General features: G+C 37.6%; 1 protein-coding gene across 2 annotated transcripts in view; it reads right to left on the bottom strand.

The window, feature by feature from the left end:
- The window catches only part of Nbas (NBAS subunit of NRZ tethering complex), a 324194-nt gene that overhangs the window by 110862 nt on the left and 191748 nt on the right, over nt 1-21584 (bottom strand). For both annotated transcript variants that reach the window (XM_026396378.2, XM_026395637.2), the window contains 3 exons: nt 10412-10579; nt 7943-8056; nt 7511-7628 (listed from right to left, as the gene is read on the bottom strand). In XM_026396378.2, coding sequence (XP_026252163.2) covers nt 7511-7628; nt 7943-8056; nt 10412-10579 — 400 coding nt within the window. The remainder of the gene's footprint in view (nt 1-7510; nt 7629-7942; nt 8057-10411; nt 10580-21584) is intronic.

A 21584-nucleotide genomic window follows, 5' to 3' on the forward strand; every position in this document is an offset into this window, starting at 1 on the left:
TAATTATTATTACATTTATTGTTACTTAGCAGCTTCTCACAAAGCATTCAACAATTATGTTAATTAGCTACTCCTCAAACATTGTCCGTGGAAGAAGTTGCGGTTTTCCGTGTGTGTGTGTCATATATATTTAATACATAAGCATATATGTTTAGGACTGCATAAAAGAAAAATAATTCTTCCCTTGGAAACTAGCCATTCTAACAAATTCAGTAGAGCAGTGACCTGGATCATCATCTCCGACTATGCCTCATGGTTGCGTTTGCACTAAGAATTTCCCATGTAAAAGTACAGGTCAAGATTGCCCAGTTGCTATGGTGACACCCAGCCTGAGGAAACTGTGCAAAGGCACAGAGTTCTATCAGTCGGGACCTTGAACTCAGATACCATCTCCTTGGGATGGAGAATTCTAAGCATAAAAAAAATAACCCTAATGTCTCACCAGTGCTGTGTCCCTCAGTCTACCTGCTTTGCAGAAACTTTCCCAAAAATAACCTTTGATGATAAAACCTATGAAATAAACGTGCTGAGGTAGCTCTGGGTCACTGTTCCTCCATTAGAGTACAGTGTCCCACCTTTCTCTATATACATGATCATCTTTTCTCAATCCCCCATCACCCCTTGCAGATTTCTGGCTATGGCAGAGAGGTTGCAGCAACAGTCTCCTTTCTTTACCTGCTAAACTTTATAAATGAATGATCTGGCCCACTGTATCCACTACTATGACACTCATTCTTTTTCCAAGTCCTTCTGTCCCCAAATCCAATTGATATTGCTCCTAAAGGTTGCCAAACTCAGTGATCTTCCTCTTTTCTCACATGTCATTGGAAAACTAGACACTCTTAGATAGCTGTTCCTTGGGCTTCCAAAATATTAATTCTCCTGCACCTATGCTCAAGTAATCCTCTGTGTGTGGCCAGATCCTCTTGCTCCCCATACCCCATGCTTCTTTTCCTTTCCCCTCCCACTACAAATGCTCACTGAGGGTATTCCATTGTTCTATCACTCTCTCTCGAGTCCCACTTAAGGTTTTCTCTCCTGCAGACCTCAACTACATTCTTAACTTCTACAGCACCTTGGTCTATTTCCTCAGAATTTCTTTCTATATTTAATCAATCTCACAAGACCAACATTACCAATTATTTATTGGACATGGCTGCCGCTCAAATTTTTCACAAATTCATCATTTTTTTTGGTGTGGTACTGTGGATTGAACTTAGCAGTGCTCTGCCACTGGAGCCACATTCCCAGCCCTTTTCATTTTTTCATTTTGTGACAGGGTCTCACTACATTGCCTAGGCTGAACTCAAACATGTGATGATACTCCTGCCTCACAGTCCTGAGTCGCTGGAATTACAGGCTTGTGTCACTAGTCCTGACCCAGATTAATCATTCATTACCCAATCTTTCAAATTCTTGAAATAGTGCACTGTGCTGTCCCAGCCAAGCTCAGATTCCAGAGTCATCTTGGACTTCTTCCTCTTCTCTGCTCCCAACATGCACAAATCCTGCTGAATCACTTCCAGAGAACTTGCACACATACTTTCTATTTCCACTCCCACAGACTCAAGGTTAGCTTTTCATTGTTTATACATTGGACTCTAACAACCTCCCAACCTAACTCTATATAGTAACTTTGGTCTTTTTCCAATCCCCTTTTCACACAGCAGATCCATATTGATTTTAAAATTTCAAAAACTGTCATTCTCCAGCTTAAAACAAAATCAAACTCTTCACTAGTTTCCCATTCCCTAAAAAATAAAAGTAAATTTTATTATTTGTCATTTAAGGGTTCCATTAATATGAGACAAAAAATTTGTGCTTTTAATTGCCACTGTCCCTACACTATGTGCCAAGCAAATCAATCTGGTATCTAAGCTCTGCCTATGCTCATGTCTTTGCTGTATATAACAAGAACAAAATTATTAGAGAACAAAAATACCCATAAATTTGAAATAACTTCTCTGGTGAACCAGACACAAGATAGGTACTTTGTATGAATTAGCTTAGAAAATCCTCAAAGAATATTATCTTGAATTTTAACATGAACTTGGAAACTTATGTAAATTGACCAAACTTAGAAAGGTAGTTCTGTGTTCTAACATGAAACAAGATATCAAAATAAGACTGGCATCTTTCCCTAGCAGTAGTTACCAGGATATTGACAATTCTTACACTATTATCATGAACAAACAACCTTTTTATTTTTAATGTGTGTGAACAAATTCATAAGGTAAATTCCTAAAAGCAGAATTACTGGATCATGCAATACACACAATTGTAATTTTCAGTCACTACCAAATGGCCATGTGTTCTTTAAATTCTCACTTCAAGCCTGCTGCTGGCTGGCAGAGTTCTCCACCTGAATATACCCGGGGTCCATTTTCCTAGAGACTCTTGACATCTATTTTAACTGCCCAAGCAAGTTGGAGTATGTCCAGAAATCTTTGCACCAGGCAAGGCTTCATTCATAAATTGACTCCTTGGAAGTAATCCTAGGAAAAAAGGGCATCTGGGCTTTCTATTCCTCTTCCTAGAAAACTACAACTCTGAGTTTAACCCACATTCATCTGAGGAACCACAGTGACCAGAATAGTAACTATTTAAATGCTTCCATGACCAGGTTCTCTGTTTTAAAGAGCCTTCTTGCAAATGAAAAGTACAGACTTTTACTTTTATACTTTATACTTTAAAAAAAAAAAAACAGGTGTCAGAAAGCACTGGGAGGTATCAAAAGAGACAGAAAATTTAAGATAGTTGCCATTTGGAAGAATGAATGGCATTGTAAGTTTTCCATTTTTACAACTTCTGACCTGAGGGCAAGCCACTATCCATTCCATATTGGGCAAGTAAAATTCAAATAGAAAACCAGACCCCAGAAAAATCACAACAGCTCGAAAGAAAGTAGTTAATAAAACTAAACAAATGCACAATCTTTGACTAAGCAATTCCATCCTAAAAGAAATAAAAGGATATGTTCACAAAACAGTGGTACCAGAGACTGCAAAGCAGCTTTCATAACAGTTATGCTGCTACAATCCCAGCATCCTTAACAGAAAAGATAAACTCATTTATCTACAATGAAATACTACTCAGTAATTAAAAATGAAATATGCAAACACCTACTGAAAGATGCAACATAGGTGAATTTAAAAATCTTTGTTTTACATAAAACACTACCTAAAGTCTAGAACAGTCAAAATTAACCTACAGTGGGGAAAAATCGAAATGTGGGCTTACTTGGAGGGAGAATGGAATGGATGCTTACTAGGAAGAGTAGATGATAGTAACAGGCTGCATCTTGATGGGGTGAGGAGTAGAGAGGTGCTATGGGAACTTAAATAGTCAAACAATTAAAATTTTTGTATTGCACTATTTATAAATTTTATCTCACATAAAAGTAATAAATATTAACTGGTTAAAAACATGAAATAAATTAGATTTGGTGGGTGGGGAGGGGGTGGGAGTATAATACGTATAGTAAATACAAATTGTAGGATCTAAATGGAGGGTCTATGGGAGTTCAGTGTAGAATTTTTTCATCTTTTTTGTGAATTCTAAATTTTAATAGAATGCAGAGAAAGAAAACTTATCTGATAACTGTCAAATATTTAAGGTCTCTGCCTGTTATTTTTCCTTCTGAACAAGTTATATATATCTCTTCTCCAACACTGGGCCTGCTGAATTTCTGGCCACACTAACTTCACAATGTTCCAGCTGCTCTAAGACATCAAATGTGCCACCCTCCACTTGACTCCCTAATTCTAATACAAATGCTGTTGAATTATCCCAGGGTATTTTTTTTTCTCCCATACAAGGTCACAGACCTTCAATCTCTACAGCTGCATGCCTAGGCCAGAGCCCTTCCCAACTAATAGATGAATGGTTAAAGAAAACTGATGGGAGAAAGAAGGCACAGAAGCCTCAGTCACTATTGTACCCTTGGGCTATATATATATCTTCAATTCTACTGCATTTCCAACAAATATTTGATGTTATAAAATAGCCAAATATATGTGTTCTAGATGTATTAGTGCTATCAAAAGATAGTATATATGAAAATGCTTCCTAAATAATAAACCCAAATGTAAATAAAGGAGATAATTATTATGTTTTTTCATTTTTTGGTAGTACTGGGGATTGAATCCAAGGGTACTCTACCACTAAGCTATAACCCCAGGCCTTTTTATTTTTTGAGACAGGGTCTTGCTAAGTTACTGACACTGGCCACAAATTTGTGATCTTCCTGGCTCAGTCTCTTGAATCACTGGGATTGCAGGCATGTGCCATTATACCTGGCCACAGATGATTACTAAAATCACCTGTATATTCAAAATACATAGCATATTAACGGTATATATATAATATATATCTTCTTAATTCTGAAAATATTTTTTTCTATTCAATAATACTTGACATTCTGGAAAATTCATTAACAGACTTGGATTCTTTTCCCTAAAGGAACATAAAAATCTGATTGTCAGGAAAAAGATAACTTGAAAAAACACAGAAGCACACAGAAAATTCCTGTACTCCCTTTAAAATCCCACAGACCAAGAGGAGTACACATACCTGCATTTAGATTAACCAGGAGCACATGCTCAGTTCACTGGCCGAGCCACCACAATACACACCCTACTTATTCTCCTCACTGTGGAGAAACATTTACTGTGCACCTATCACACAGAAAATCCTCACAGGTCTGGCAGAAGTGTTAGAAGCAGAAATGGTACTCAGGGATTAAGTCTCAGGTCGAAGAGACCAGAGATGTGAAAGACAATGTGTCTCTATGCTGCCAGGAAAGAGAAAGGATAGATGTTTGAAGAATGGACATATTATGGGTGGGGAGAATCCAATACCTTAAGTGAAACTATGGTTTCACAAATGGTCAGCCTGAGGTACTCTAAAAAAATATTTGCTATGTAGGCTCAACTCTACAGATTGTGAAATGAATTATCTACAATGGACCCCAGGGTTTCAGTATTTCTTAAAAATTGCCTAAGTGATTCTAATGTGTAACTAGGAGGAACTATTAGACGGGTTGGTCTTGAAAGAAAGGAAAAATAACATCTGGATTAACTGAATTGCACAGTTGTAGCAAAAAGATTCGGGACTAACCTAAGCACAGGTACATAAGACTAGGCCCTGCCAAGACATCATAAGAGAACATGGTCCAGAACGGAACAACTGAGTTGTTAAGCCATTTAATGCATAAGAGAACTGAAATACAATAATAATTTTCTGTTTGAAATCCCTATAACTTCCAGCAGAGGGCTCCATCAGAATGTTTAACTGATTGCCATTTGAGGCTTTGTATTTCTTCTCAGCCTACTTCCACCTCGTTTCTTTGCTGTTTGCCCACTCTATCGAGGTATTAGAATAATTTCCAAATCTCTGAAAAATCATATTGTTTTATCTTCCTTACTTAGTAAATTTTCCCGTTTGTAAAACATACTCTTTCTCCCTCTTACCCATCTCGATTTCTATGCTTTCTCATCTACTTAACTCCTATTCAACCTTCCAAATCCAAGCCAAACATCACCTACACCTTACACCACCTCTTCCAGCTGTCAGATCTCCATAGTCCCAATGCCTGTCTCATCTGCCTGTCACAGCAAATACAAATGCATCTGTCTCCCCACCTCCACTGTAAGCCCTTTGAAAGCAGGGACAATGTCTTCCTCCACTGTATATCCCAAGTTCCGAGGACAGGGCCTAGAACCATTTCTTCAGTAAGCAACAGATACACTGTCAGCAAAGGAAGACAAGGGGAATTTCCTGACATTAAGTACATTTTGTCTACCCCACACAGCTCCCCATTGAAACCTTGCTATCTACTTCATATTTCAAGATCATTTTAAAGCTTCATCATTAGTGATCAAGTACAACAAATATAGCCAAGTATTCTAAGGGCCCTATAGAAAGAGGACCAATAACCAGAAATGTATGCCTGCCTGGGTATTATAATTAAATACTCTAAGCATTTCTCCAAAAACAGCTCTGGAAAATGCCAGAAAGCTTAATGAGAAGGGGAATCAGTTTCTAATCCAAGAAGGTATCCATTCTTTGGACTTTTAACCACAGGTCTACAGGTCCACAGGTCTGCCATTTTGTGAGGCACACTTCTATACAAGGGATACTTGAATTCACAATAAGCAATTAGCAAGCTAAATAATATATAAAAATATCATATGGGCAATATGTAGACATACTGGCTATAGCTTCGGTCCCTGGCAATAGCCAGAATGTTTGCCAAACAGTAAATGACATTCCCATATCCAACCCATTATTTTCTTAAGGTTTCATATTCTATCTTTACAAACTACCTGTTATCAATTGTTTTCAGACAATGAGCCACTAACTTCATACAACATAAAGCAAGAAGTAATGATGAATAATTATGTGAATAAAGAGTTATGATACTACACTCTTCATGTATACTCAATATCAACTGTGAGGTATATCATGAATAATAGCTTTTTAGAGAAAAATGTGATAAACTATGTTATATACCCTGATTAAAGAATGATAGAAGGTAGAAAAACATTTCTCAGAAATGAAGAAAAATGGTATAGTTTATAAAAACCTCTGGTATTCTAAGGATTCATATAGTATATAGGAAAGTGGTATTTGTGACTCCTCTTCCCAGGGGCATACAAATTTTGACTAAAGAAAATAATTATTTAAAAATAACTTATAGGCTAGGCATGGTGGTGTACACCTGTACATCTAATCCTAGTAGCTCGAGGCTGGGGCAGGAGGATCACCAAGCTCAAAGTTAGCCTCAGTGACTTGATGAGACCCTGTCTCAAAATAAAAAATAAAAAGAGCTGGGGATGTGACTCAGTGGTTAAGTGCCCCTGGATCAAACAAACAAAATAATTGTAGTATCAGATTTTCAGGAAAACAGCAAGCTGTTCCACAAGTAAGTTTTCTTGAATTTAATTTACATAGTAGTGTGCTAGTTAGCACTGCCAAGGCTCACTGCCAGTTAGAGGTGACCAGTAACACGGAGGTAGAAACTGAATAGGAAAAACATTTCTCCCTCGTCACCTCTTTCTTCCTCACTGATGGCCTGGTATATGGTGCTCCAGTGGCCTTTAAGGTACTTACCAAGATGGCAGAGCAGTGAGAGAGGTAACTGGAAGACTAAAGTCAAGAAAAGGTAGTAAGAAGGCTAACGAGGAAAAAAAGAACAACTGTCTTTGGTAAATTTACATACATTTCATTCTTTTCCAAGAATTCTATGTGGAAAGATATGCCACCGTGCAGAAAATGCTTAATATCAAATACAGATCCACATTTGATGAAGGATAAAAAGCCAAACTGAAATAAATATTGAGCACTTCATACCATACATGATGAGAACCATTTTACATCATCAGCAACCTAAAGATAGGAATTATACCTGTTTATCTTTTTAAAATTCTCAGTATGAACAAGTTATCCAGAAAACAGTAGGTTCTCAGTAAATGTCTGAAATAAATGAAACTAGAACATCCTTTCTTACCTTCTGTAGTTGGAAATACCTCTTCAGTTTTAGCCTCTGCCAGTTTCCCAGTTCTCAGCAGAACTTCCGCAAAGCTTTCTGCTGGGGCATGCTGGTAGGTGTCATAGGTCACTGCAGCCTAGACAAAAGCAGCAACCTCACCATTTAATAGGGTCTCTTCTAATTACACATTCTTAGAAATCACAGGGGAAGGAGTTTATGGCTTCTGCTGACCTGAATAATAATTTGTCACTAATGCATATTATTGTATCTAACGTCTTAAATAGATTTTCATTTCATAGGTCATAATATATACAGAATAAATCATATAAAAGCAGTGAATAAGGAAGAATAAAGTCAAAGAAGTTTATTTTCAGGAAAATTTTAGTTTTTCTTTATACTATCTTCAATAGCTTGACAGTAAATCTGTTTTCTTAGGTTCACTGTCCTTACCCCATTGACAAAGGGATCAGAGATGACAGATTCATAAAAGGGATGACACCCTTGTTTTTCTAGATCTTCGTTGGCTACAGTTCCAATTTGATAAGCACCACCAAATTCTTGCCCCTAAACAGAACAAAGTGAAGAACAGCAGGTTAAAAAGAGAGCAAAGAGGGGGAAGAGGGAGAGGGAGGGAGCAAGATGGCAGGGAGAAAAGGACAATTCCAGGAGAAATTCATCAGTGTGCTTTCTATGACCAAAAGAGAGGGCGTCAGAGTGACAGACACCAGCAGAGAATGTAACAACAACTACATTCCACAAGCAGCATTTCAACCCCTAGCTTCAGCGCCTCCTGATTTTCCTGGTCACTTTGACATCTATGAATCAGAAACACTCAAGTAATAAGTGCTATAAACACAGCAAGATTTCTATATTACAGTCAGAATAACCATCATAAAACATCACTTTGTTCACATTGCTGCCCTGCTCAAGAGAACCTTCAGTGGCAAGGCAAATGGGCAACAGCATAAAAATCTGAACTATGTAGAACATTCAAGATCATCAAATGCTAATTAACATTAAAGTCTAACTCTTCACCTCAATCACACCACCCTACTTAATGCAAAAAAGGGGCCTCTGTGCCTTTCTTCCACTATAAGGGTCCCCCACAGCCTGGCTGCCTAGTGAGAATCTACCCTTCCTCCAGGTCCAGCTCAGACCCCACCCACTCTGCCTTAGTGGAGGAGTAAGACTTACGAAGGTGCCTCTTAACCCCAACTCCTTCTCTACCACCACTTTAAGACTGGAGCATCAACATTCCTCTTAGCAAATATTTTATTATTACTAATATAGTTGATTATGGTGGTTTTGCTCTCCTCAAATCAACATTAAAGCTCCTTACTGAAAGATCCAAGTAGAAGACATTCCTCCCAAGTTTACTGAACCCAGACCCTCTACCAAGTCCCATTGAGGGAAACAATGAAGCTGCTGGCAGTGGTCAGAATACAGCAGATGTTTAATAAAAATGCAGACTACAATCTGGGTTAAAGATCTGACCTAGGACATAAGCCTTCAGAACAGTGAACAGTTGAGAAAGGAAAATAATCATAATCCAGTGAGATGCATGAAGGGATAAGAGATTTACCCCAGAATCAAGTACAAAGCATCACAGTAAACAATATCTTTTTCATTTACCCAAGCATTTGGCTGATCATCCTTAGATTTTTCTCTTTCCTATACCCCACACACAGACCATCTGTAGGACCACAAAATATATCCCACCCACAGGAGTCCTCTCACCTCCTTCCTGGTACTCAGGTCTACGCCAGCATCATCTCTTACCCAGAGGACTGAACAAGAATCTCTCTCTGCTTCTGACTGCCAGCTCTCCACACAGCAGTTACATGAGCTCATTAAAAGTAAGGCTGGAGAACACAACTGCTTTGCTTCAATTTTCCGTAAGTTTTCCATATTATCCAGTATAAAATCCACACACTTATTATCACAGTCTACACAAGTTTTCAATGATGGGCCTCCATATCACCTACCTAATCTCTTTTCCCAGTTGTTCACAGTCCTCAAATTATACCTGCCTCTTTTATGTTCTACAAAGACATCAAATAAGTCCCCCTGCGGGGGCTTTACATTTGTTCTACTTGGCTCAATCATACTTCTGCTCAACCCCATTCTTTCCTGAGTAACTTAACTTCCCTCCCTAAATCAGAATTTTAATTCCTCGACATGACTCTTTATTCACTTACCTTGCTTATGAGTTACATTCATACACTTTAACCACCTGGCATTATACAAAATATTTTTCTTCATCTCCCCCATTGAAACATAAGTTCCACAGAGGAAGGGGATTAGACTGAAGGGTTATCCTCTTCTATTCCTGTCTTTAGCACAGTATTTGACTCATAGAAAATGATAACTGTTTGCTGGATAGATGGATCAATAAATGAATGAAGGAGAAATTCCGTGTGTTTGGGATGACCGATAAACAGGCAAGTTTTTCCCCTTTGTTTTCCAATGTGAGACTATAGAACTGGAATGTAACAATGCAGAAAATACAGGTGAACCATGTGTTAAGATTTCCCCAAAAAACAAACTCCGTTGCTCTACTGCTAATCCTGACCTTTACCTCAACCCTTCTCCATCAGCTGGCTCCTAACTCTTCCCTAACTACTGGCCTGTAGAAACATAGCAAAGCAAGTAAGCACTGATGCAATCATTTTCATTTCACTAAATTTTAATTCTAAGATGTAAACCAAACCCTACTCAAATGTATCAGGGTCCTTTGCAAGTACTCCATGGGAGTGTATTTCACTCCATGAGACAGACTACTCACGCCCTGACAGGAGGCCTGGATTTCTGAAGAAATTTTATAAATCATTAAGACGTAACAATGAAAACAAATGAAGAGTAGTGCTAACAAATGACAAACCACACAGCACATTTGAAAATGAAGGCTGCCTTGCTTACTTGCAGGGGCCGGAGGTAAGTTAAAGACTTCTTCCACCACTGCCCATCACTGACAGCCTGCAATACTGCTCTGGTAGTGGTCGTGGTATTGGAAAGGACTTTCATGGTGGTGGCAGTAGTCCAGTGTAAGAGGTCAGCTGAGCTGCTGCCTGGAACACTCATTTCATCCTGCGTTAAAGAAAAAATAGCAACCAGATGTCATCAAATTTTTGTTTAAAAGCCTGTAAATGTATGGACATTTTCTCCCTATGAAATTTTGCCAGCTAATAAATGAAAAATTAGAATTTTTGTGGATTGGACTAACAGGTTCCACATTATAAACCTTCTAAATACTATCAATCATCCATTTATTTGGATGAAAAACAGTGTCCTTCGGCTGGGGATGTGGCTCAAGCGGTAGTGCGCTCGCCTGGCATGCTTGTGGCCCTGGTTCGATCCTCAGCACCACATACAAAAACAAAGATGTTGTGTCCGCCGAAAACTGAAAATTAAAAATTCTCTTTAAAAAAAAAGTGTCCTTTAACATCAGAAGGTAGAAACCAGAATCTTCTACTTTTTCCTTGGGGGGTCACAGAAGCATTGTTCAAATGAATAATTTAGTTAATAATAAATACTGTGGTTAAAGAAACATGAGTTGTTAGATATTAGACTGGTAAAAAAGAATATGTCATTTGCTTTATAAATATTTCTGAAACTAATGTACCATGATGTTCTTTTTCCCCTCAATTTTCTTTTGAAAATGATTCAGGGAGGAACAATATGTATGCTATTGTTGTTTTGTTATATATTTATCTCATTACCAGCAATGATGGGTTTTAAAATTTATTTTCATATGTATCATCTGATCATTTTGAGTGGTCACATTTATCACATTGAGGCACATTTTTGTTCTTGCTTTAATTTCAAGCTCCCTCCCCCACTAAACTTCCTTTCTCCTACATACATAAAAGTGAAGTCCCTTTGGTATATCTTCATATATGAACATAAAATGATTTTGTTAAATTCAGTCTATTTATCCTCCCTCTAGTTCTCCTATTCCACTGATCTTTCCTGTATCTTTATGGTCTCCTATCTCCTTCCCAAGCATCTTTCCTTTATCTTGCTCTAGCCTCCACATCTGAGAAAATATTCAAACCTTGATTTTCTAAGTCTGGCTTATTTCACTTACTTTTTTTAAAATTTTCATCCATTTACCAGCAAATGTCATTATTTCATTCTTCTTTATGACTGAGCAAAGCTCCACTGTGTGTATATACCACATTTTCTTAGTCCATTCATCTCATGGGCATTTCTTAATCCCTTCACCTACTGATTCCATAAGCTTGGCTGTTCTGAATTGCACTGCTATAAACACTGAATTGGCTGTATGGCTGATTTCAGATCTTTTGAATAAAGGCTGAGGAGTGGGATAGCTTGGTCATGTGGTGTTTCCATTCCTTGTTTGAGAAATTTTCAAACTGCTTTACAGAGTAGCTGTACTAATTTGCATTTGTACGTATTTTTCCCCATCCACACCAGCATTTATTATTATTCATGTTCTTGATAATTGCCATTCTTTCTGGAGTAAGTGTAGTTTTGATTTGCATTTCCCTAACTGCTAGAGACGCTAAACAGTCTTATTTCTTGGCCCATTTTTTTTTCTTTTTGGAAAGTTTGATTAGTTCTTCATAAATATTTGTTTTTTCCTTTTCCATATCGGCTATGTTTTTTTTTTTCCTCTTTGGCATTGAGTTTTTTGAGTTCTTTATACATTCTGGACATTAATTCCATCAGAGAAGTAGCTGGCAAAGATTTTCTCCATTCTGTAGGTTCCTCTTTACTCTCATGACCATTTCTTTTGCTGTCCAGAAGCTTTCCGATGGTATCTCACTTAATGATCCTTGGTTTTATTTCCTGAGCTTTAAGGATCTTGCTGAGGAAGCCAGTGCCTATACCTAGATCAGAATGTTGACCCTATGTTTTCTTTGAGCAGTTGCAAGGTTTCTTGTCTGTTATCTTAAGTGTTTCATCCATTTTGATTTGACTTTTATGCATGGTGAATGATAGGGATTTAAATTCATTCTTCTACATATGGATAGCCTTTTAAATAAATGGTGCTGGGAAAAATGGATATCTTGGCAAGTCTATGTCTTGAAGTAACTATCAAGTAGTTGGATCTGCAGACTCTAACCAAAATTATCATGTGAGTGTAGTGGTGGGAAACAGTGGAACACACATCTAGAACTGCCTCTAACCTGAGCTGTCCAACACAGTAGCCACGAGTCATATGTGAAATGTGGCTAATCCAAACTGAGATACATTGCAAATGAAAATACACTATAGATTTGAATGACAGGAAATAAAGGGAAGGAAACAGAAAAGAGCATCATACGTGTGCTTAACCTCAATGAACTAGAACACAGCCTTTCTAGTGATAGAAAGGAACCTAGGAGGCCAAGTTCAACCACAAGCATTCCAAGGCAGAGAAGGAAGACAGATGCAAAAACAGAAGTTCATAATTCAACACTTCTGAAGAGGCAAGGTAGGAAGCTCTAGATAGGAAAATAGCTAAATGTCCCTTTGACAACAATAATGATAGCTGCCATTTCTTGAATGCTTGCTATGTGCAAGAGCTTTGTAAGTATACTGAATTTAAAAACTAGAAAGTAACACAAATAGAGTTGCTTTAATAGTGGCATTACTGGAATTCTTCATTTCTTTATCATTTGTGAAGATAGCAATACAAGTTCATTTCTTCTCATAATACAGTGGACAGCTGGCTCTCAGATCTGAATTAACACAAGAAAAAAACTGGTCCAGTTTCAGGACCTCCAGAGGCTTTTTTCCCTAGTGCGGCCACTCATCTAGCCATGGAGTTTCTCATGCCATGTAGAGGTGTAGTGGATGTTACCTCCAACTGCTATCCTAACTTGTGTTTCATAATAACACTGCAAAGTTCGTATTAGGATACCATGACACAACTGTAGATCAAATAAACTGAATATGCTGCCTAGAGGCAACAGGGCTAGAGTGCCTCCTCCCCTTTCCTTAACTAGATTTGGTATCAGAATGTTCAGGCCACTCATTCTTTGCATGATTTCAACACACCAGTAATATCTCTCTCCCTCTCCTTTTTTCTCCCCCCAGCCCCCTTCTTCCTCTTTCACACCCTCCCTCAATATTTGCATTCACTTAAACTTATTTTTCTTTGTTATAAAACTAATTCAAACTCACTAAAAACGATTTGAAAAGTTCAAAAAGGTATGGATAAGAGAACATTTATTCACAGTCCCATTACAAAAAAACAATTACAGCCAACATATATTCTCTTCCTGTCTTTTTAAACCAGGCAAAAGGATCCTTTTGAATAAACCTCATTTGAGTAGAAGACATTCAAAAACAATGCACAGCTCACTGGTAGAGTGCTTGCCTAGTGTGTGCAAAGCCCCGAGTTCATGCAGCAGTCTGGCTGCAGCAAAATAACGGGGGGGGGGGGGGGGGGGGGGGGGGGGGGGCCGCAGGAGTGGAAGCCCTTTATTGTAGGACAGGAGCAGTATTTATACATTCCACACAGCTTATCTTAATTTACATAAACTAGATACAGCAGTCAACCAATAAGGAATCTCCACACTTAACGGCTCCCTGGCGTTCCTTCTCAAACCACTCCCTCTGGCAAAATGCCAGGTGCCTGACTTGTTTACAAACCCTAACAAGTTCAATCCCCAGAATTCCTCCCCATGGAAAAAAAAAGTATGCGCATACAAGCTTATAGTATGATCAATTTTAACACGTTCATATAATGCGCCTTCAGGCCAAGAAACAATACCATCAGAATCCAAGAAGCTTCTCTTACGCTCACTCCCAGGCATACCACTTTGAGAAAAAACACTGTCCAGATTGATAGCAGAATATATTTTCCCTGTATTCATTCATATAAAAAATGTAGAATCATATACTAGTGTTTTCTTTCACTTTCACGTACATAGTTAAGTGTGCAGCCCATTGCCACATCACATTACCTGGCGTGAATAGACCAAAATTTATGTATCTTTTCTTCTATCAATAGGCATTTGAGTATTTAACTTGAAGCTAATACCAATAATGTTTCTCTGAACATGCTGGTAATTACCTTTTGGTGAACGTACTATGCATTTCTGGGTAAATAGTGGAATTGCCAATACACACAGTATGCATATGTCCAGATCTAAAAAGTAGATCCAAACATTTTCTTCACACTCTGACCAGCAACTCGGTTCTGATGGCTCGACATCCACGCCAACATCAGTTCTGATAATGGTTTGTGATTTTAATCTCTTCGATGAGTAATTTCTATTGTTAAGTATTTGCTCTGATCTCTATTGGTTTTCCATCTTTCTTATTCACTTATCAGTGTTTTGTGTGTTCTAGATACAGATTTCTTATTAACTGTATGTATTGTGAATATTTTCTATTACTCTGGGCATTACCTTTTCATTGTATTAATGGTGTCTTGTGATTAACCAAAGTTTTTAATTCTAAATGTAATTCATCAGTTTTTAACTTTAAGATTATTATTTTTAAACCTTATTTAAAAAATGTTCACCTACTTCAAGGTCACAGAGATGTTCTTCCAAGTTCTTCCTAGCATGTGATATTTTTGCTCTATGTCAAACCTTTTTAAGACAATGTAGTACCCTTCTATCCATTCGTAACATTAAATGCACATTTTAAATGTATTTTTCACAATATATTATTTTTTTTTCCTTTCTGACTAGACAGTGAGCCGATCAGGAGTAGGGCCACTATTTATTCATCATCACATCCATAGAACATGTGAAAATCTCTGTAATTTGGAGCTAGAGGTAGATCTAAGAAGTCTTGTTTTATTGAGCTGTTTAAATGTTTAAAGATACATTTCCAAAAGCATTATATGTTGTACCTAGAGTCGATAAATTTTATTCAAATAGGATTTCATGTCACATTTTCTATTCCTGTTCATCTGCAGAATCTTCTTAATTGAGAGGGCGTAGTGAATGATTTAAATGTCATCAACTAATCCAAATATAGAATTAAAAATATAAACATGGTAAGAAATATGGCACTTAAGCAGAATATGACTTCAGAGGAAAATCAAATTCAAAGGCATAAAAAATGACTTTTATGAAAGTCATAAAACCATTACTCTATCTGGGCATGGTGGTGCACCTATAATCCCAGTGTCTTGGGAAACAGACAGGAGGATCATGGGTTCAAAGCCAGCCTCAGCAACTCAGGGAGACCCTAAGCAACTCAGCAAGACCATCTCTCTAAAATATATAAAAAAAAAAAACATTGGAGATGTGGCTAAGTTTAAGTGCCTCTGGGTTCAATCCCCAGTACCAAAAGTTAAAAAATTATTCTATTTCATAAAAGAAACTTAAAACTTACTTCTTTCCATATTATGGAACAGCTAGACCAAGATAGAAAATTTAAAACAGCAAATGCAAAAATTTGTTTCAGAAAATAAATGAAATTCACATAAATAGATTTTCTGTGAGTATTTCCCCGAAGAAGGATTATAAAAGAAAAAGTAAAATAAAAGATTCATGTGTCGGACCCACAGGACAAGCATTTGTTTTAGGGGTGGTTGACCAAGATCATAGTGTAACCAGAGTCCTTAATGAGGAAAATATTTCTCCTTCAACTTCATATAATGTGGAGAGAAAAAAGATGTTAGGCAAAAGTTACTCCTGAAATTAAACTACTGACACTTTTTATAATCATAGTGGCACACTGCTAATTAATTTAGAGTGTGTGATACCAAAACTAGATTAAACCCCAAACCTAAATTATCCATACCCAGCATATAATTTAACATGAAATCTCATTAATGAGAAGTGTGCTACATAGATCAAAGGTGAACTTCCTAAGCACTAATAAAATTTTTCAAATCCTATAATGAAAGACACCACTACCAAATGGGCTCACAAGTACAAAGATCGTTCCACATGTCAGGCATGGTTCTTATTGGTCAACTACTATAATGAATCTTTAGTTAAGGAGTTGCTTTCTCCATAGTTTGGTAATACAAAGGTTAATTTCAGAGAGATCCATTGGCCTCCTACACACTGAGCTGGGGGGACATGTAGACTATGCAAGGATTGCAAAGCCAGGTGCGACTCAACCACTGCCCCTTTTCTTCTAACATCCATAATCCAAAACAATTCTCTGCATCTATAATTTATTTATAGAAAATTTCTTCCCGATATCAAATATTAAGAAAATAATCCTTATTACTGAAAATCTAGAAGTACCTGTCAGAGAAAGCAACAGAAAAATGCCCCATGGAGTAAATAAATGTAAAGTCTGACTCCGGTTCAATTTATCTGCCTCATGAGCAGGCACAGCTACAATTTAGCTTTTTTGCCTTTGAAAGCCATAAGCACCTTCATATTTCTGAGGAAGGTAAGTCCTTTCCCCAGAAAAATGAATGCATGTGAAAGTGCTTTTATATATAAAACACAAAGTCCCCAACAGACATGCTCATCAAAGACATACTATTACAAGGGATTTAAGGGCCAGAACTTGGATGTCCTAGCTTTTTCTTTTTTCTTTGAGGCAGGAGGAGGGGGCAGTGATTACCTGGGATTGAACTCAGGGGCACTCAACCACTGAGCCACATCTCCATCCCTATTTTGTATTTTATTTAGAGACACGGTCTCACTGAGTTGTTAAGTGCCTCAATTTTTGCTGAGGCTGGCTTTGAACTCACAATTCTCCTGCTTCCATCTCCCTAGCTGCTGGGATTATAGGCATGTCCCACTGCACCTGGCTTCGTAGTACTCTTGGGCATACTCAGAAAATTAGAGGTGTATGACATAATTTTCTTTTTCCATGCTCAATCTCTTATTTAAAATCACTTTTTAAAAAATTTATTTTCAGTTTTAGATGGACAACATGCTTTTACTTTTATGTGGTGCTAAGGATCAACCCCAGTGCTGCACACGTGCTAGGCAAGTACTCTGGCACTGAGCTACAGCCCCAACCCTTTAAAATCTCTTGATACATGTCTTTGAATTCTGCATGTACCAACAAAGTTTACTGAACATACTTTTCTCATGTCTGTGTTGAAGACCTGTGCAATGTATCATGGTTATGATAAAGAAAAGGTCCCTGCATCCAAGGAACTTAATACCTTAGGGAAGAAATTAACTGAGAACTTACCAAGTTGAACCCTATTCAAATATTCTTCCCTGTGTAATAAAGCAATTTATCTGCACCCATCACATCCACATCTTACCTTCCTCATCACTCATTCTTCAAATATTTATGATATCAATTTGTAATAGGCACTATTCTAAGCTGCTGGAAATACAGTACTGAATAAAGCACCATTGTTGTCACAGATAACTCACATTCCAGGAAGAGAAAAGCAAAAAAAATCAATATAAAATATGTCAGAAAAGCACACCCCATAAGGAGAAAAATGAAATGGAGTAGTGGCGTGAAGGCACTCTACAGTACATAGGGAGAACAAGATCTTAGTGAGGTGACATGTGAACAGAGACCCGAGAGTAGCAAGACAAAGTCACCTAAACAAGTGGTAGAATGTAGCAAGCACAAAGACCCAGAGGCCAAAGTTTTCTGTCAATGTTTAAAGAATGGCATAAGGCCCATATGGCCAGCCAGCTCAGCAACGGGAATGTGTGTGCTAGGAGATGGGGAGGGGTGATATGAAGTTGAATAGGGTGTGGAGAAGAAAGATTACGGTGTCTTTGCTGGTAATTGTAAAAACTCAGTTCTGCGGGGTTGGGATGTGACTCAGTAGTAGAAGTGCTAGTCTAGTACGTGCAAGTCCCCATCACTGCAAAACAAACATACATAAATTTGTAAAGTTTAGTTTTTACTCCAAGTAAAAGGTTTTAGGGGAAAGGTATGTCATGCTCTGTGATACTTTAGAAGAATCACTTTTGATCCCCTGTTGAATAGAGAATATTGTACAGTGCGAAGAAAAGCATAAGAAAGAAAAATAGGCCACTACTTTAAAACTTGAGGTGAGACATGATCATTTAAACCAGGGTGGTAGTAGTAGGGTACACAGTAAAATATAATCCAACTCCCAGTCTACTGTGAATGTGGAGCCAACAGGGTTTCCTAGAGACAAGATGCATTGTACAGGGGAAAGAGAAGAATCAAGGATGCCAGGAAAATTTATGCTGTGAAAAACTGTAAAGATAGACTTGTTCTTTCTAGACATGGGTAAAACTGAAGAAAGAACACCAGTATTCCAGGGAATAGGGGCTAAAGGGCAGAGGTGGGTACAGAAGGGGAGATAACAATTTTGACTAATTGGGATGTCTTTAAGAAAGAAGAGATGTCAGGCTGGTGGTGGTACATTTAAGCCTGGAACTCAGGCTAGAGTTAAAGAGTCGGTAGTCATCATCATGGGCACAAAATTGATATCTGAAGTCTTGAAGTCTTGATATCGGGTGACATCCTCTAGGGGAGGAGCACAAACAGGGGACAGATTATGAGAAGACAGACCAGGGCATCTGACATTAAGCTGGAAGATGAAGAAGAACCAGCAAAGACAATGGGAATAAGAGCCAGGGATGCCCAAGAAAAACAAGCCAAGTGGGTTAACCATTCCCTGAAAGAAGTATGTCAAATGTTACTTATGGGTCAAATAAAACAAATATCATGTTTTGACCCACAAACATAAGAGGTCACTGGAGACTCACACAACAGGTTTCTTTGGTGAAATGGTGAGGAAAGAAGGACTCAGAGTAGGTGAACGAGACGGAGGATGCAGCCACTGAAAGCATACACCAAAACAGTACAGGAGAAGTCTCTCAGAGTGGCACATACTGACCAGCTGAAGTGAGCAATATCAAGATGCTTCCTTAAAGGTAAACAGAAATGGGTACCACCCACAGATTTCACTTTAAGCAAGAAAGGCAACTTGAATATATTGTTTTTGGAAAGTGTCACCTACAAATGGATTTAAACAGCAAAAACACAATAAACCTGTATTCCATCTTGCTAAAACAATTATTTTAAAACAGAAAATGAAACAAATATTAGAAAAATGACATGGGCCCTATGAAGGAAAGGACAAAAAGGAAGAAAGTTTTGGAATTCCAACTACAGTGCTAAAAGAGGAAGCAGCCAATTTTAACTTTTGTGAGGAAATCCATAATGTGGAATTGCCAAACTATCAAAACCATATGCTCACCTGAATTCCTGGGGATAAAAGTCTCAATTAACTAAGCACATCATCCCGGAAGTAAAACAAGGAACAGTGTGCCCTCCTGTGGGCAGATCTACATGCTGACTGAGATGCATAAATGAATATTCTGAAATGTGTCCTACTGCATTACCAACTGGATAACTGAGGACAAATGACTTTTGTAACCAAAGTCTCCCACAGAGAATGTACACCAGACGGTGTTGTTCAAGAAAAAAAATAGCAAAATAACAATTAATGAGGACTTACCGTATTTCCAGTGATGTGCTGGCTCATAACAGTGGAAAGACAAAGGGAGCACTTACACAAACGTACAGAGGAAAAGCTAACAAAAATCACAGGCAATTACATATACCAGGAGTTCATTTCTACCATTTTATAAGGGCAACACTACTAGAATTAGTGTGCAAAATGTGTGCATAAAATGTCCAGAATAGTTCAGTCTAAAAAGGCGAAAAACTGACAGTCTCAATGTCCCAAAACAAAGCAATAGTAAATTAATCACGGTATGTGCATCCAATAAACCCCATGCAGCCATTACATAAATGGTCTACACGTAATGACAAGAGCAGATTCCAGAACACAAAGCAGTATACAAAAATCCAAGCTGCTGAAAAATAATATATATGGTCCTTATAGTCTTGAAAAAAAAAACAATCCTCTAGGAGCCAGGAGAAGCGTTAAGTAAAAATCTGTCTATACTCAAGAAAAATACAGGATACATCTAAACTTGAGAACGTTTATCTCTGACTAATGGGATTCATGGGATAGTAGACAGATCAGAGAACTGTAACTTGCATATTAATATACTGTTATTTTATATTTTTAAAAAAGCAGAAACCACAAAGTTACCAAATATATCCCTGTATGACTTATCAAAAGTTAACAATGTTAATACTTTATCATAGATGGTTCATATCTAGTTGTTTTAAGACAAGAAACATTCTGGATTTTATGCCCATTGAGAAAGAATGAGTTATAAGACTTAAGAGAAGACAAATATATTTCTTTCGGGTTGATTTCTTTATGTGCACAAGGTAATGTTATAAATTCATCTTTTTTAAAATTTTAATTCATTATATATGACTACAGAATGCATTACAATTCATATTACACAGAGAATTTTTCATCTCTGGTTGTACACATGTAGAGTTACATCCTTCGTGTCTTCATACATATACTTAGGGAGACGATGGCCATCACATTCCACCATCTTTCCTACCATATGTCCTCCTCCCCTTTTCCCCTTTGTCCTATCTAGAGTTCATTTAATCCTCCCATCCCCCCGAACCCAGCATATTATGAATAAGCATCCTTAAATTAGAGAAATCATTTGGCATTTTTTTTTGGGGGGGGATTAGCTAATTTCACTTAGCAATATATTCTCCAGCTAAATCCATTTACCTGCAAATGACATAATTTTATTCTCTTAATCCTGAATAATATTCCATTGTGTATATATACCACATTTTCTTTATCCATTCATCTACTGAAGGGCTTCTAGGTTGGTTCCACAGTTTACCTGTTGTAAATTGTGCTGCTATAAACACTGATGTAGCTGTGTCCCTGTAGCATGCTGTTTTTAAGTCCTTTGGGTATAGATTAAGGAGTGGGTTAGCTGGGTCAAATGGTGGTTCCATTCCCAGCGCAGACAGTGCTGGGAAAACTGGAAATCCATATGCAACAAAGGAAATTAAACTCCTATCTCTCAATATGCACAAAACTCAACTCAAAGTGGATCAAGGACCTAGGAATTAAACCAGCAAAACTGTGTCTATCAGAAGAAAAAGTAGGCTCAAATCTCCATCATATGGGATTAGGCCCCAACTTTCTTAATAAGACTCCTATAGTGGAAAAATTAATATCAAGAATTAAATCAATGGGATGGATTCAAACTAAAAAGCTGCTTCTCAGCCCAAAAAAAAAAAAAAAAAGCAATCAGTGAGGTGACTAGAGAGCCTACTAATTGGGAACAAATTTTTCCACATG

Source organism: Urocitellus parryii, chromosome 12, assembly GCF_045843805.1.
Source record: "Urocitellus parryii isolate mUroPar1 chromosome 12, mUroPar1.hap1, whole genome shotgun sequence".
In the NCBI taxonomy this organism is placed as follows: domain Eukaryota; kingdom Metazoa; phylum Chordata; class Mammalia; order Rodentia; family Sciuridae; genus Urocitellus; species Urocitellus parryii.